At 58.1% G+C, this 15066-nt stretch overlaps 1 protein-coding gene across 4 annotated transcripts in view; it reads right to left on the reverse strand.

The window, feature by feature from the left end:
- Positions 1-1436: 1436 nt before the first annotated feature.
- The window catches only part of CACNA1A (calcium voltage-gated channel subunit alpha1 A), a 238217-nt gene continuing 224587 nt past the window's right edge, over positions 1437-15066 (reverse strand). For all 4 annotated transcript variants that reach the window (XM_079917174.1, XM_079917173.1, XM_079917172.1 and 1 more), the window contains 9 exons: positions 9027-9134; positions 8791-8891; positions 7578-7687; positions 7337-7475; positions 7061-7174; positions 5691-5726; positions 4459-4645; positions 3883-4133; positions 1437-3108 (listed from right to left, as the gene is read on the reverse strand). In XM_079917174.1, coding sequence (XP_079773300.1) covers positions 2386-3108; positions 3883-4133; positions 4459-4645; positions 5691-5726; positions 7061-7174; positions 7337-7475; positions 7578-7687; positions 8791-8891; positions 9027-9134 — 1769 coding nt within the window. In that variant the 3' untranslated portion in view covers positions 1437-2385. The remainder of the gene's footprint in view (positions 3109-3882; positions 4134-4458; positions 4646-5690; positions 5727-7060; positions 7175-7336; positions 7476-7577; positions 7688-8790; positions 8892-9026; positions 9135-15066) is intronic.

Below are 15066 nucleotides of genomic sequence, written 5' to 3' on the forward strand. Positions count from 1 at the left end.
CTTCAAAATAAGAAGTTTGCTGATGACTGACGTAGAATAATGCATTTAATCATCACAAACAGTTCTATTACTAGTTCCCGCTTACAGATGGGAAAAACAGAGGCACAGACAGGTTAAGTCATTTTCTTAAGGTCACACAGCCAGGGGCTTGGTACCCCTTCTTCTGGTACCCCAGTGTTCCTTGAGAACAATCCCTCTCTCCTTATCTGCGGGTTTTCTGCAATTCTCTGAAGCCCCTTCTTGGGAGAAGCGGGAGCTGCCTTTTCAGGCCAAAGAAAGGCCTTTCACCTCAACTTGAACACGGGGTATAACTGGCCTTTTGCTCACCTGAATCAACACAGCTCTCTGACCTCCTAATTTTACTAACTACAGTTCTGTGGCTATCGACTATATTCACAGAACCATTCACAGAATAGGTAGGGAGGTGAGGCCCTGGGGGTGGGGGCAGCGGGGTTGGGGGGTCCTCTACCACCTTCATCTTTGGGGCCAGCTTCTGGAAGCCTGGAGTGGGACTGTCTCAGCAGGCGCATTGTGGCCTGATGGAAAGACATGTTGGGTGGGGCTGAAGGTGGAGGGAGGGCAGACTATCAATCCCCTCATAAGAAGCCCATCCCCACCTCTACCTCTGATATGCTGCCTTCCCCTTGAACCGGCCATGACCATCTTTTGCCACCTATCGGCTGCTCTGAACTCTGATCTCTAGGATTCCCCAATGACTGCGGGTAACTTAGGGGCATCTCAAGAAAGTCTGTGAAATGGGATACAGCTTGGGGTGGAGCCCATCAGAAGCAGCTTCTTGGGTGCAGGTAGGTGGGGTGAGAGTGCCAGAGGCCTCAGGAAGGGCTCACCTCCCACGGGGGGAAAACTCCCTGGGCACAGGGTGTCTGAGATGGGTTTCCAGGTACCTCCTCCAGGGTGCTTCCAATAGGAGTTTTGCTAATATGTGGGGCCTCAAATGTACTCACTGGGGTCTCACTTGCCAGATCATGTAGGATGGTCATCCAGGAAGGCTTATCATCCAGGATGGTTGCTTTAGGTACAACCTGGCCTGCGGAAGCAGCAGCAGGCAGACTGTGGAACCCCCGGAGGGCTGCGGGTAGAGGCATGGGCTGGTCAGTGTCTTTTTTTTTTTTTTTTTTTTGTGGTACACGGGCTTCTCATTGTTGTGGCCTCTCCCGTTGGGGAGCACAGGCTCCGGACGCGCAGGCTCAGCAGCCATGGCTCACGGGCCCAGCCGCTCCGCGGCATGTGGGATCTTTCCGGACCGGGGCACGAACCCATGTCCCCTGCATCGGCAGGCGGACTCTCAACCACTGCGCCACCAGGGAAGCCCTGGTCAGTGTCTTTGGCTTTAACTTTCTTGCAAAGAGTGCTGGCTGGGGAGCTACAGCTTTCTCATCCTTAGCCACTTTCAAAGCGCCTCCTTCCATGGTTTCCCCAAAGAGACCCGGGGAGTACTTTGCAGAGAATATAAAGACCATTCCAATCCAGAAGCCCTTTGATTCAACTTTTTTTTATTATTTTTTTTTTCTTTTTGAATGTCATGCAATAATTCACAGTCCCAAGCCCACAGTTTTCAAACAAGGTAGGAAAAAGGAAAAAAGAAGCAAAGGAAATCGGTGGTGTTTTTTTTTTTTCTTTTTTCTTTTGTTATTTCAAGCAGGACCAAATGTCAGAAAAAAATGCTTCTTTTCTCAATCATTAATTTTTTTGTCCTTTTAAAATTGTTTATTTTTTTTAAATTGATTTCTGCAGGCAGTTATAGTAGGGTTTGGTATAACCAGCAAGCACTCCTGTGTGTGTCTGAGAACGTGTGTGGGGTATGAGTGTGTCTGGTGGAGGTCTGTGTGGGACGCTGGGTTTCCTCTTCGCTTCCGGCTTCTCGCCACACACGGGCCACCAGCTCGCGTTCACCAGGGAAAGGAAAGATTCAGTTGAGATGATAAAACTCATCAATAGAAGCAATTTTTTTCTCCCCGTTTTTCTTTTAAAAATGTTTTTTTTTTTTTTTAATTTCCATTTTCCCCAAGGTTCTCCAAAAATGGCTGAGTTAATTAGAATCCCTTGGCTGTGTGGTTTGTCTGCCCCCGAGGGACCCCGTCGTGGGGGGTCGGGGCTGGGTGGGGGGCGCAGTAGCAGCCCAGGAGCGGCTTGTCCGGCTGAGGGTCTTTGCGGGACACCCTGGTGTGTCCTGGCCCTGGGGACTCCCTCCAAAGGCCGGGGCCGTCCAGCTGGTCCTCTCCTGGGCCCTCCCGGGCCTCCCACCGTGTGCTGGGCAGGTGGCAGCGAGGTGGCCCCGCGGCCGGTGCGGCTCCTCCCCGGGGGGGCGTGTGCGTGGGGTGCGTGGGGGGGGCCGGGCGGGCGCGGGTGCCACCTCGCCCGGGCTTAGCACCAGTCGTCGTCGTCGGTCTCGCTGTAGGTTTCGTGCAGGCCTTTCCGGGAGCCCGGCCCACGGGGCCTGGCCAGTCCGTGGGCCGGGTAGTAGCCGTTGGGGAGTCGCCGGCCGTGCCTGGAAGGCGAGGCGCAGGCCGGGCCAGCGGCCCGGGGAGTCCTGGGCGAGCACGCGTGGCGCGCGGGGGGCGGCGCGTCGTAGGCGGCGACCCGGGGCTCCTCCCCGCCGCCGCCGCCGCCGCCGCTGCCCAGGCCGTCGGGCTCGTCGTAGTCGGAGCCCCGGTAGTAACCGTGGTGCCGGGGGACCGGGGGCCCCTCAGCCGCGTGCGCGCCGGATGCCGGCCACCGCGCCCCGCCGTGGCGACACGCTCTGGGGGACTCGCTCCTGGCCATGCCCGGGACCCGCCTCTCCATCGTTGGCGAGCGGCTGCTGCCGTGGCCCCCCGTGGGCGGCCGCTCCCCGGCCAGGGGCTCAGCCGCGGGGCCCGGGTACCTCCGAGGGCCGCTGGGGGCCGCCCGGCTTGGCCGCACCGCCGGCTGCTGCTGCTGCTGCTGTTGCTGCGGGGGACCCGAGCCGCCGGCCTTACGGATCACGGGGGAATAGGACACGTGTGGCCGGGGGGTGGAGGGGGTCTGGGGGAGCTGGCGGCGTCCCCGCCGCGGAGTGCTGGTACCAGATGTTGAGGGGGCTGGGCTTCCACTTACGGAACTACTGCCCTACACGAAAATTGAAACAAAGGAAATCAAAAAAAAAGATACACCAAAATCAACCAGGAGACGGGAGGAGACACAGAGGACGGAAGGGTGAGGACCGAAGGAAAACCAAAGGACAGGAGAGGCACCGGGAGGAGAGGGGGACACAGGACATTCGAATGGAAAAAAAAAGGAGAAAAGCAACAGCCACAGGGAGGATGAGGGCAGGAAGAGGCGGAGGAGGACGAGGGTGGGGGGGGGAGTGGGAGAGACAAGGAGGGAGGGGGAAGTCGAAAACCAACACAACAAAGTGAAAAGAGAAATGAGAAATGGAGTTTTGTAAGTTTGGGGGTTAAAATAGCAGAAGTTTAAAAAATTACTCACAGGCGTCCAGAGGACAGAAATCATAATCGAAACAACAACAGAAAAAAAACGGAAGCCGGGTTAAAGGAAAGCAAAAGGCAGCGGGGCAGCCAGCATGGTCATGAGTTGTAAAGACTACGCTGGCCAGAAACTCAAAACGTGATCCACAACCAAAGAGGAAGCAGCTGCGGGCAGGGAGAGGGTGGCAGGCGGGCAGGGAGGCTGGGGGTGCAGAGTGGGGAGCCAGAGTGGCAGGGGGCAGTGTTCACCCCTGCCCTAGCCCAACCCCCTGGCTTGGGGAGCCCACTCCATGGTGGACAGGGTCAGAGGTCACAGCAGCAGTGGGGACCCTGCCCAGAGTGGCTGTGGGGTGTAGGCCCCCTCCTCTCCCGGGTCCCAGGGGCTCGGCTCAGGGGTACCTCCTGCCACACCCACCTGCCGGTGTGCCATGTGCTCTCGGCCCTCACTGGGTGAGCGGGACCAGCGCTGGTCCCGGGCCCGGGTCCGGCCGTGGTCAGGCCGCTCCTGGGCGTAGCGCTCCTTGTCTGGGGGCGGGGGGTGGTGGTGGTGGTGGTGGTGATGGTGCTGCCGATGCTTCCGGTCCTTGGGCCGGCCCCGCTCCTGGTCTCGCTCCTTTGATGGCAGGTCCCCAGACTGGGTGGTCATGCTCAGGTCTGTCCCCAAGCCTGGGCCAGACGGGGTCAGACAGATAGACAGATGGCTTTGAGGGAGGGGTGGCATGGTCTGTGCACATGGGAGACTACCAAGGGGCTCTAGAGAGGGGCACCTTCCCCTGGACCACCCTGGACCAAGGACGGCCTGGTGGGTGCTGGGAGGGGGGTCGGTCCCCAGGTTCTGAGCAGCAGCTGTTACCGCTTGGTCCCTTTGGTCTCGTCCAAGCCTTTCTGTCTTTTCTCCTTCAGTGTCTACCCCACTCTGCCCTCTGTCCTATCTCCCCTCCTCTGTCCCCTTATACAGCCTCCGGTCCCTGGGCCCTGCAGGGCAACCCACCTGTGTCCACGTCCGTGTAGCGGCCCAAGGAGCGCTCGGAGGCGCGGTGGCTGCGGTCTCTGCGCCGCTGGTGGTGCCGCTGGTTCTCTTCGGGTGGCACCCTCTCCAGGGAGTAGTCGTCCAGGCGCCGGGCCTTGGGGCCCAGCACGGAGGCCGAGCGCTTCATGGGGCTGGTGTCTGAGATGGTCTGGGGGGGACAGGCCGGCAGACGGGGTCAGCGGCTGGCACCAGGGAGTCCCGGTCTGTCCTGCCCCATCGGCCACCAGTGACTGCGGTGTGACCGTCCAGGGCGGGGTCGGGGTGGGGGCGGCCGTGGGCCTCAGGTCCTGATCAACCAGAGCTCCAGGACTCCTCTGTCACCCCCCAGGCTCATCCTGGGTTCTGGCCAGGAGGCCCCATTCTATCCACCTCCTGCTGGGACAGGCAGGCCGACCGAAGGGCAGAGCTTCCCCCATTCCAAGTGCAAAGCTGGGAGCCCCGGGCCGGCGCTCGCCCTGCCTGCTCTCCAGGGCGAGTGAGGAGCCTCTGCCTCTCCTCGCTGTCAGGCCTACGCGCCCAGGGCCAGGCACCCAGCTCACCGTCCTCCTTGGCCAACTGGGCCTGGACTTCTCTGACCACCTGAGTCTGGCCTCCATAAGGAGCCCTTGAGGGGCTGCCCTGGCATTTGAGGCCCCGAGGGACCTGCTCTCCTCATCCTTGGCCTGCAGCCTGGGGGCCTGCATGTGCTGCACCCACTGGGTCCAGCTGGGTTCTCTGTGGCTCGGAGAGGAGAGGAGGAAGACGGGGCAGACATTGCCCAGGGCCCGGCCCAGCTAAGGGGGCAGCGGTACTGCCTGAGGAAAGAGTTTTAAGGAACACAGGGCTGCGGGACCAGAGGTTCAGGGGTGGTGTTAGGGGAAAGAGCCCCTGAGAAAGTGGGCCAGGCAGGGCTGCAGGTCAGACTCCTTGGAACGTTGGACCCCCTGGCTTGGGGGCTCTGAAGAGAAGGGGGTGGTGGAGGGGGAGGGAGGAGGGGGGCGGGGCAGGGTCACTCCTCCAGGGCACACGTGGGGCACACAGAGAACACAACACATGAGGATGGGGCTCCACAGGGGGGAAGGGGGAGGGGGTGCAGTCTGCAAAGAAAGGGTGGGGTCCGAGGACAGGGAGAGATGACAGGACTCCCACGAGGGGGGGTGGGCGGGAAGAGGGGGCCGGAGCCCAGCTGGGCGGCGGGCGGGCGCGGTACATACACTGAGGTTATTCCCACGTGGCCGGCCCCTTCTCCTCTGTCACAGCCCCACGGGATGGTGCACACAGAAAAAACAGAAAGAAGGAAATAAATATAAAAGCTGAGAGGGAGAGTGGAGAGGTGGTAGATGGAAGAGATGCCAGGGCCGGGGAGAGGAACCTGAGGGGGAGGAGAAGGGGGAGGGAGTGAGAGGTTAAAGTCCCCGGTGGTGTGTGGGCGACCCCAGGCCCAGCCGGCAGTCCTCCCATGAGCACAGAGGAGACAGACAGGAGACACCACAGACAGATGGCAAAGGCACGAGACCGACAGATGGGACGGCGTGGCTGCAGGCCCCTGGCCCTGAGCTTTGCCTCATGCAATGTGCCCCAGCCTTGGCTCTGCTGACACTCAAAGCTTTGGGGAGGGGTGGCCGTCGGCTGGCTCGTCCCACCCGTCTCCTGGGGCCCAGCAGCTCAGTCCTGCTGGGTGGGGGGGTGGGGTGGGGGCCCGTCAGGATGGGGCTGGGTAGCCACATGCAGGGTGAGTGCCCCCCGCCCAAGTTCCCAGCAGTCAGAGGCCAGGCCCCTGGGTGACCCTGGCCCAGCCAGGCACAGCACAGCCTCCCACCCCGTGCAGATGTCACGGCACAGCACACGGGCAGCCCGCCACCGTCAGACATGCCGCCCCGCCTCTCAGGCTGGGTGGGCAGCCAGCCATGCTTCTGGCTCTGGCCCCTTTGGCCCCGTGGGCCTGGGGCAGTGGGACACCCCCCCCCGAACCCCCCGCCCACCCGAGCCCTGCAGCTGGGTAAAGCAGCCACACGCAGGCACACATCGGGCGCACACACACCTGCTCCTCCCCAGCGGCCCCCACAGAGACCAGACAGAGAGACGAACCCCAGCTGCCCCCGGGCCCACCCCAGACTCCGCCACCAGGTCCTAGGACCCGCCAAGTTCCCCAGAGCGTGCGTGTACACGAGCACACACATCCGGGTATGTGCGAGCGCGTGTGCGCGTGCGTGTGTGTGTGCATGAGTGTATGTTCTTGATTGCTCTCACCTGGGCCAGACACACCACCTCCCACACCCCCTCTGCAACCTCCATGTCCTGCTGCCTCAAGTACCCCCAAACGGGGCAGAGACAGACCACCTGGCGGCGGCCACGGTACCCTGCCCCAGGGGAACCCCGCCCCCTCTCAGCCCTCCGTCAAGGAGGACCTAAGAGGACCAGGGCCTCCAGGGGCTCCAGGTGTGGCCTGTAGGGGCAGTGGGGCCTGCACACTGCTGCCGAGGGTGCAGGACGCCCGCCCAGCCCTGGGTCCCTGGGCTCCGTGGGGAAGCAGAGACTGCAGAGGCCAAGTGCAGCCCCCAGCGTGCTGGGTGAAAGCCCTCACCTGGTTCTCGGCGGGGAGGCGGGGCATGGAGGTGGCCCGGGCCTGGCCCTCCATGGGGAGGTAGTGCTCACTGTCGGAGTAGCCGTCTCTGCCCATCTCTCGCATCTCCACAGACTGCGGGGCAGATGGCGAGGCCGGGTGAGCCCCAGGGCCTGACACGTGGACCCCGGGGGTGGCCCGGTGTGTGCGGAGCTGCAGGTGGGGGGGGCCCAGACCCCTCCTTCTTGTCCTGCCCGGGCCTGGGAGCCATGGGGGCGTGGGGGGGTATGGAGGCACCTGAGAGTTGGGCTGGCTATTGGGCATGTCCGTGGGGGGTCCTCGCTCCGGGCTCCACGTGCCCGTCTTCTGGAACATCTCCTGGGCCCGCTGGGTCACCCAGGATGGGCTTTCCTTCATGCCGCTTTCGTGAGCCATCCTGTGTGGGGCACAGAGACCAGGGTGGTGGTGGGCACTCCGGGGGCTTTCACATCCGACCAGCACCCCCGTTCCCCTGCCTCCTGGCCAGAGGGACACTCACAGGCCTCCTCCTGGGTCCAGCTGGGTGGAGGGGAGGGCATTCTGGCCGGGCGCCCCCTCCTGCGTTGGAGATGGGGGTTCCATGCGCTGGAACATGAGAGGTGTCCGGTTCTGGGGAAGCAGAGAGCAGTGTGTGTGCACAGGGGACAGGTGGAGGAGGGCGCCCCAGGCTCAGGGTCTGGTCAGGGCTGCAGCGGCGAGGCTATGCTTAGCCCACCCCTGGGGTGAAATCCCAGGAGTCATTCTTGACATGCCCCCCCACCCCAAAACGCACACACACTCAAGTCTGATCCATCAGCTAGTCCTCAAGACTCTTCCTTCCAAATCCATCCATAACTGGATCACTTCTTACCACTCCACAGCCCACATCCTGGTCCGGCCTCATCAGTTCTGGCCTGGACCAGTGCAGTTGCCTCCTCTCAGGTCTCCCAGCTCCAGCCCTTACCCCCCACGGCCACTAGAGGGTACCTGTGAACACCTGCATGAAGTCACTTCCCTCCTCTACTGAGGAGCCCCCATGGCTCCCACATCACTCTGAGCAAAAGTCAAAGGCCCACTAGGCCCTGCATAATCTGTCCTGTCACCTCCCCACCCTTGTCTCCTCCCACTGCCTCTTGCACACTCTGTTCCACCATATTGACTTCCTTACTGTTCCCTGAACTCAAACTCATGGTCCTGCCTCAGGGCCTTTGCACTGGCTGTGCCCTCTGCCTGAAACACTCTCCCCCTAGGTATCTGCTTGGCTCCCTTTCCACTTCCTTCAACTCTTTCCTCAGATGTCACTTCCTCAGCGAGGCCTCCCCTGACTACCCCTTTCAAATCACATTCCCTCCCCTGCCCCCGATTTTTCCCATGGTACTTAGCATTTTCTGCAATGCTATGTAATTTAATCATCTGTCATTGTTGGCATTCCCCCAACTGGAAAGTCTGCTCCACAGGGATTCTGGTCTGCTTTGCTCACAGATGCACCCCCGGAGCTGAGAACCATGCCCGGCACACAGTAGGTGCCCAATAAGTGTTGATGGAGCAGATGAGTTAATCCAGGCTATGTCTCCTTGGCACTGTGCTACTTCTCAGTGACCTGCCTTGGAGCCTGGCGTCATCCCACTGTTCTGGTTGGTCCTCATGGTGACAAGGAAGCCACTGTCTCCCAGCCTGGATGTCCCCAGAGCGATGGACATAGCAGGGCAGGGCCATCAGGGCTGGGGCCGTACCTGCTCCTCGCGCATGGCCTGCAGCTTCTTGGCCTTGCTTTGCCGGTAGTACTCCATGATCATCATGGCTGCATAGATCTTCCCCACCGTCAGGTCCGTGGCTGGGGGCACAGGGTGAGCTCACTGTGGGTGGGGGCCCCTGTGTGCACCAGCCCTGCCGTCCCTGGACCTCCTCTTTCCCTCCCCCTCCATTCTGGTGGGACAGAGCCCGAGGCCAGGCCGGGCCTGGCTCTTACACTTGTGAGGGGTGACCAGCAGGTCCAGCGTCTTCTGGGACAGGTTGGGCCAGATGGCCATCATCTCCTTCCGCAGCTCAGCGTCCATCTGTTGTTTGTCGGCTCCGCCTGTGGGTGGGCACAGAGAGGCATCAGCCGGCCTCTGGGGCAGCCGCAAAGCCAGTGGTTCCTGTTGACCCAAGCTCTGGGGTCCTGGTTCCCAGCGGGCCTGACCCAGAGCAGTCTAGTCCTCAGCAGGGCCAGGGCCTTCGAAAGACCATGCGGGGGACAGTCCAGCTTCCTGAGGGGCCAACCTGGTTCCCACTTACCAGCTGCGTGACCTGGGTGTTAGTCTTCTGTGCCGTGCCTCAGTTTCCCCATCTTCAAAATGGGGGTGACGGCAATACTACCCGCCTCACTGCGTTGTTTGAAGATCAAAATAGTTAATGTACAGCATTAGGATGCTGTCTGCTGTAGGGAGCCTGGGGTAAGCCTCAGGGAGCAGTCCTGATAGAGGACGTTCTCCCTCAACCGAGTATCCCCTCCCGTGAATGTTGACCTTGGACAGAGCCAAGCCCTGGCCCCTCACTCCAGCCATGGTGGTCATTAAGGTTCTTTAGCAGCCATTCCTGGTCCCTCCTGCCCGAGTGCACGGGAGTGTGGCCCTTCCTGGCCCCTGGGGTTGACCAGGGCCATGGGATGAGTTCTTGCCCGTAAGGTGTGAGCAGGGTGAGGCCCCACTTTGGGCATTAAATGGGCAGTGCAGGCCCCTCCTGAGTTCTCATTCCCTCTGTCGCAGCGGCTGGTAATGTTGGGGACAGTGGTTGCCCCCTCACGCCTGGTCCCTGAGTGACTGACGCACAGAAGCCCCTGCTGACCCCGGAAGTTCCCACATAATGGAAGTGGGAAGCGAATCTTTGTTGGTTCAGGACCTTGGGGCTGTTTGTTACAGAGCACATCCTCATCCATTCTAACTGATACACCAGCTTGGCCCTTGCTTCTACTCCTGTTTCACAGCCCCAAACGGGGGCTATTCTAAATATTTACCAGCTGGTAGGAGAGGGACCCTGATGACAGAGCTAGAGCAAGGGCCTGAAGGATCCCTGCTGGACCAAATATTAACCCTGTGGTTGCTGGATTATGGGAGGAGATCTAGGGGAAGGGCAGGAGCCGGCTGCCAGCCAGTAGATAACTACTGCAGTGTTTAACAACCATCCATGGGGGCCTGTGGCTGAGTAGCTGGACCGCCCAGACAGCCTCAACATCCCCCTTTGCCTCCATTCCCCGTCCACCTCTTGTCGCCCAGCATCTGCCGTCTTTGTCCCTCCTTCTCCCACTCCTCCATTTCCCGGGCCCAGCCCGGAGCTCCCTCTGGAACCCCTGCCCAGCTTCTCCTTCTCAGCAGATGTGGGTCAAAGCACAGACATCTGCCAGGCACTCCGTGGAGCTCTCGCTCATCTTCCCCCGTGTGACTCTGGAGACGGATGCCTTTATTTTGAGAAAAATCCTTCAGAAGGGCGTTTTTGCAAGTCAAGCTCAGATCCTGTTCCAGAGTGATGATATGGAGGCGGTGGGGAGCTGAACTGCCTGGACCGGTGTAATCGCTTCTGCCAGGTCGCCTTGCTCCTCCCACAGCCACCAGAGGGCGCCCAGGGACACCTGCATCAGTCACCTGCCTCGTCTGCTCAGAGCCCTTCAAGGCTCTCACCTCACCCAGGGTGATCCCTCGAGTCCACAAGGCCCTGCATGATCCGCCCTCATCTCCTCTACTTTCCCCCTTGCTCACTCTGTTCCAACCACACCAACCTCCTCGTTGCTCAGCAAACACGCCAAGCACCGTCCTGCCTCAGGGTCTTTGCATGGGTTGTTTCCTCTGCCAGGATGGTTCTTTCTACAAATATCTATGTGGTTCCCTCCCTCACCTCCTTCAGGTCCCTGCCCAAACCCTTTATCAAAGAGGTCTTCTAGCTGCCTCCCAACCTAAAACAGCTGCCCCTCCTTCGATGCCCTTTTCCTGCTTTATTTCTCTGGTCTTTATCATCTCATGCTATTGTTCAACACATCACCACTAGGGGGCACGGTCCACTGTCTGGTCTCTCTTTTCGCTGCTGGTGGTTGCAGGGTCTAATGATACAAGGGACTGTGGTCACTGGAGCCGACCTGCATGGGTGTAGGGGTGATTGGCGGGCCTGGACACAGGTTGGGAAGTTGTGGAAGATCCTTGGGAAAATCATCTGTGTAGCTGGGTTCTCAACATACTTGACACCAACCTATGACAGTTTTATTTTTTTCCTCTAGGGAAGCAGTTGGAATTAATAGCTAAGTCTCGTGTCCACTGTAGCTAAGTGAGGTGCCTGGGGTCTCTGTGGGTCCTTCTCAGAGACACGGGAAGGGAAACAAGAGAACATGACATTCTTGTGAAAAGTCACTTTCTCCTGACAGCTTACATGTTTCCTGTTTCTAGTGAAGAAAAGGAAGATACCTATTGTTATGAACTGAATTGTGTCCCCCCCCCCAATTCATGTTGAAGTCCTAACCCCCAGTAACGGCATTTGGAGATGGGGTCTTTAAGGAAGTAACTAAAGTTACATGAGGTCATGAGGGTGGTCCCTAATTCAATAGGACTGGTGTCCTTATAAGAAGAGAGAGATAGACACCAGGGATGCACATGCACAAAGGGAAGGCCATGTGAGGACACAGCAAGAAGGCGGCCACCTGCAAGCTGAGGAGAGAGGCCTCAGGAGAAACCAAACCCTCTGGCGCCTGAATCTTGGACATCCAGTCTCCAGAACTGTGAGGAAATAAATTTCTGTTGTTTATGCACTCAGCCTCTGATATTTTGTTATGGTGGCCAGGGCTGATTAAGATAGCTGCTCTTGGCATCTGAATTAGGTAAGGCCAAGGTTTCTCACCCTGTCAGCACTGTCGACACTTGAGGCTCCATCATTCTTGGTTGTGGGGTCGTCCTGTGCATTGCAGGACTTACACTTACCCCAGTCCTGACAACAAAGCCTGTCCCCAGACACTCCCAGGTGTCCCCTGGTGGATAAAACTGCCTCCAGTTGAGAACCACCTTAGACTCTTTCTGCTTTAATTCACTGGGAGATCTTGCATTCAGGACTGTCGTTCACATTTAAATAAAGGGCAAGTCCTTAGGGGATTTCAAGGTGGCCCTCCCCTGGGGTCATGAGATCTGCTCAAGGCCACATCTCAGGTTTACTCCTCCTCCAGGTACAGAATTGTTAACACTGGGGTTCCCAGGGACAGAGGGCTCCCCGGTATTCAGGCATCAGTCCCCCACAAACCAGCTGTGTCCCGGAGTTTATCGCCCGAAGGGTCCTCCCCTCTCCCACATCACTCTGCACACCTCTGGTGAACGCTCTCTGTTGCAGGGTCTGTTCCGTGCACCCTGAGACATTCCCTGGCCCCTACACACCAGATACCGTGAGCACCAGCCCTCTCCCAGTTGCGACAACCCAAACTGTCTCCAGACATTGCCAATGTCCTCTGGGGGCAGAATTACGCCTGGCTGAGAACCCCTGACTTAGGGTTTAACCCCTGACCTGGATCTACAACCTCTGACCCTGCTCTTTCTTTTCCATAACATGTCTCGCTTTTGAACACGTTACATATCTACTTATTTATCGTTGCCTGTTTATTTGTTGCCTCTTTCCCCACAGCCCCACAAGGGCCAGAGGTTCGTCTGTCTTTCACTGCCACATCCCACGTGCCAAGGACAGAGCCAGGCACACAGCGGGTGCCCAGTGGATGTTCTCATTCAGTGAGCTGATAATGCAGGCAGGTGAAAGCCCTTCAGCTCCCACCAGGCCACCCCAGAACCTTCCAGGCCATTGCAGAACCCACCTCCAGACAGAGCCTGGTCTTTGAGGGTATTAAAGGACGAGACAGTGGCCTTTTGGCTGGTCAGCCACGTGGAGTCCTGAAGGAGAGTCCGGGCCGGCCCGGACTCAGGGAATGCTGGACAGCTGTGGAGATTCTGCTACTGGCTGGCTGAGGCCTGTCTCTTCTCCACACAACCCTCCACTGCTGTCCACAGCTGTTAGCACGCAGGTGGCACAGTGTTTATAAAGCTCTCCCTGCAGGCTCTCAGCAGAAGCCAGAACGTTAGCTTGAGGCTGGGGAGTTTTAAAAAAACTTTTATTTTATATTGTAGTTTTTTTTTTTTTTTTTTTTTGTCCACGCCGAGTGGCTTGTGGGATTCCCAACCAGGGATCAAACCCCAGGGCCCTGGCAGTGAGAGCGCCAAGTCTTAACCACTGGAGCAACAGAGAATTCCCTGGAGTAGTTGATTAACAATGTTGTGTTAGTTTCAGATATACAGCAAAGTGATTCAGTTATACATATACATGTATCTATTCTTTTTCAAGTTCTTTTCCCATTTAGGTTATTACAGAATATTGAGCAGAGTTCCCTGTGCTCTATTGTTGGTTATCAATTTTTAATATAGCAGTGTGTATATGTCAACGAGGCTGGGGATGTTGGATTTTGATGTGTTAACTGGGTTTACGTTCGTTCAGGTAGGTGGCTGGCTCTGTCCTCATCACCTTCTGGTTGGGGTGGGGAACAGGAAGGCAGTGGGGGATGAAGGGACACAGCCCAAGCCCCTTGGGGGAGGTTTCAAGGATCCAGACACAACGTCTAGAAGAAAAAGAAACATGACGACAGAGGATTTTTTTCCCCAGGCAAGAATGAGATTCTTCTGAGAGGAGAGAACAGAGGGGTGAGTGGGAAGGAGAAACAGACAGAGAAGAGGAAGGACAGACACAGAAGGGACACAGATAAAACAGATAAGGAGACACAGAAGGAGACACAGAAGGAGACAGATAAGCAGAGGGACCTGCTCTCTTTCTCTCCCAGCTAAGATGGGCCTCACAATTTTTGAAGAATCTGAAGGATCACTGAGGTTAACCCACTCCTCCATGTTACCCCCTGCCTGCTGGAAAGGAACTCAGTGTGTTTAGAAGCAAATTCAGTGTTGAAAAAAAGTGTGTTGTACTCTCAGCTGGCCCGAGACGTGATTCTGTTGAAATGGCTGTGACTGTCAGCACTGTCAGAACTGTTGTCCCCAAGCTCTCGGCTGAACTTCCTTGACCCCAGAGCTGTGCCCCATGGAACTTTGGGAGGTGAGAGGACGGGGAGGGGTCCCTGGCTCACAGATGCTGGGGGCGTGACCCTCTGGGAGCTGAGTAGGGTCTGGGGTATGAGTGACAATGACAGCCAAGTGGCAGGCACATCCCCGGAGTCCTTGAAATTCTCACGTGGGGAATCTGGTGAGTGTCCTAAAGGCTGGACTTGCTAAAGTCCCACAGAAGGGGTTCTTTTTTTTAATATATATATTTATTTTATTTTTGGCTGTGTTGGGTCTTTGTTGCTGCGCGCAGGCTTTCTCTAGTTGTGGTGAGTGGGGGCTACTCTTCGTTGTGGTGCATGGGCTTCTTGTTGCGGTGGCTTCTCCTATTGCGGAGCACGGGCTCTAGAGCACAGGCTCAGTAGTTGTGGCGCACGGGCTTAGTTGCTCCGCGGCATGTGGGATCTTCCCAGACCAGGACTTGAACCCGTGTCCCCTGCATTGGCAGGCAGATTCTTAACCACTGCACCACCAGGGAAGTCCCACAGAAGGGGTTCTGTGCCATAAGAGACAACTCAGCAGGTCTGGGTTGTCCAAACCTTGCACATTCCAAAGGAATGACTGGTTCTTTTTTTTTTTTTTTTTTTTTTTTTTTTTTTTTTTTGCGGTACGCGGGCCTCTCACTGTTGTGGCCTCTCCCGCTGCAGAGCACAGGCTCCGGACGCGCAGGCTCAGCGGTCATGGCTCATGGGTCCAGCCGCTCCGCGGCATGTGGGATCCTCCCGGACTGGGACACGAACCCGTGTCTCCTGCATCGGCAGGCGGACTCTCAACCACTGTATCACCAGGGAAGCCCCAGGAATGACTGGTTCTTGACCAGCTCCTGGAAGATAACGTCTAAGTCCTAGAGTGTCCTGCCTGATAAGAGTGTTTTTGTTTACCTGGGGGCCTGGGGCCAGGCCAGATGGTTTA

The sequence above is a fragment of the Stenella coeruleoalba genome (assembly GCF_951394435.1).
Source record: "Stenella coeruleoalba genome assembly, chromosome: 3".
Lineage (NCBI taxonomy): Eukaryota > Metazoa > Chordata > Mammalia > Artiodactyla > Delphinidae > Stenella > Stenella coeruleoalba.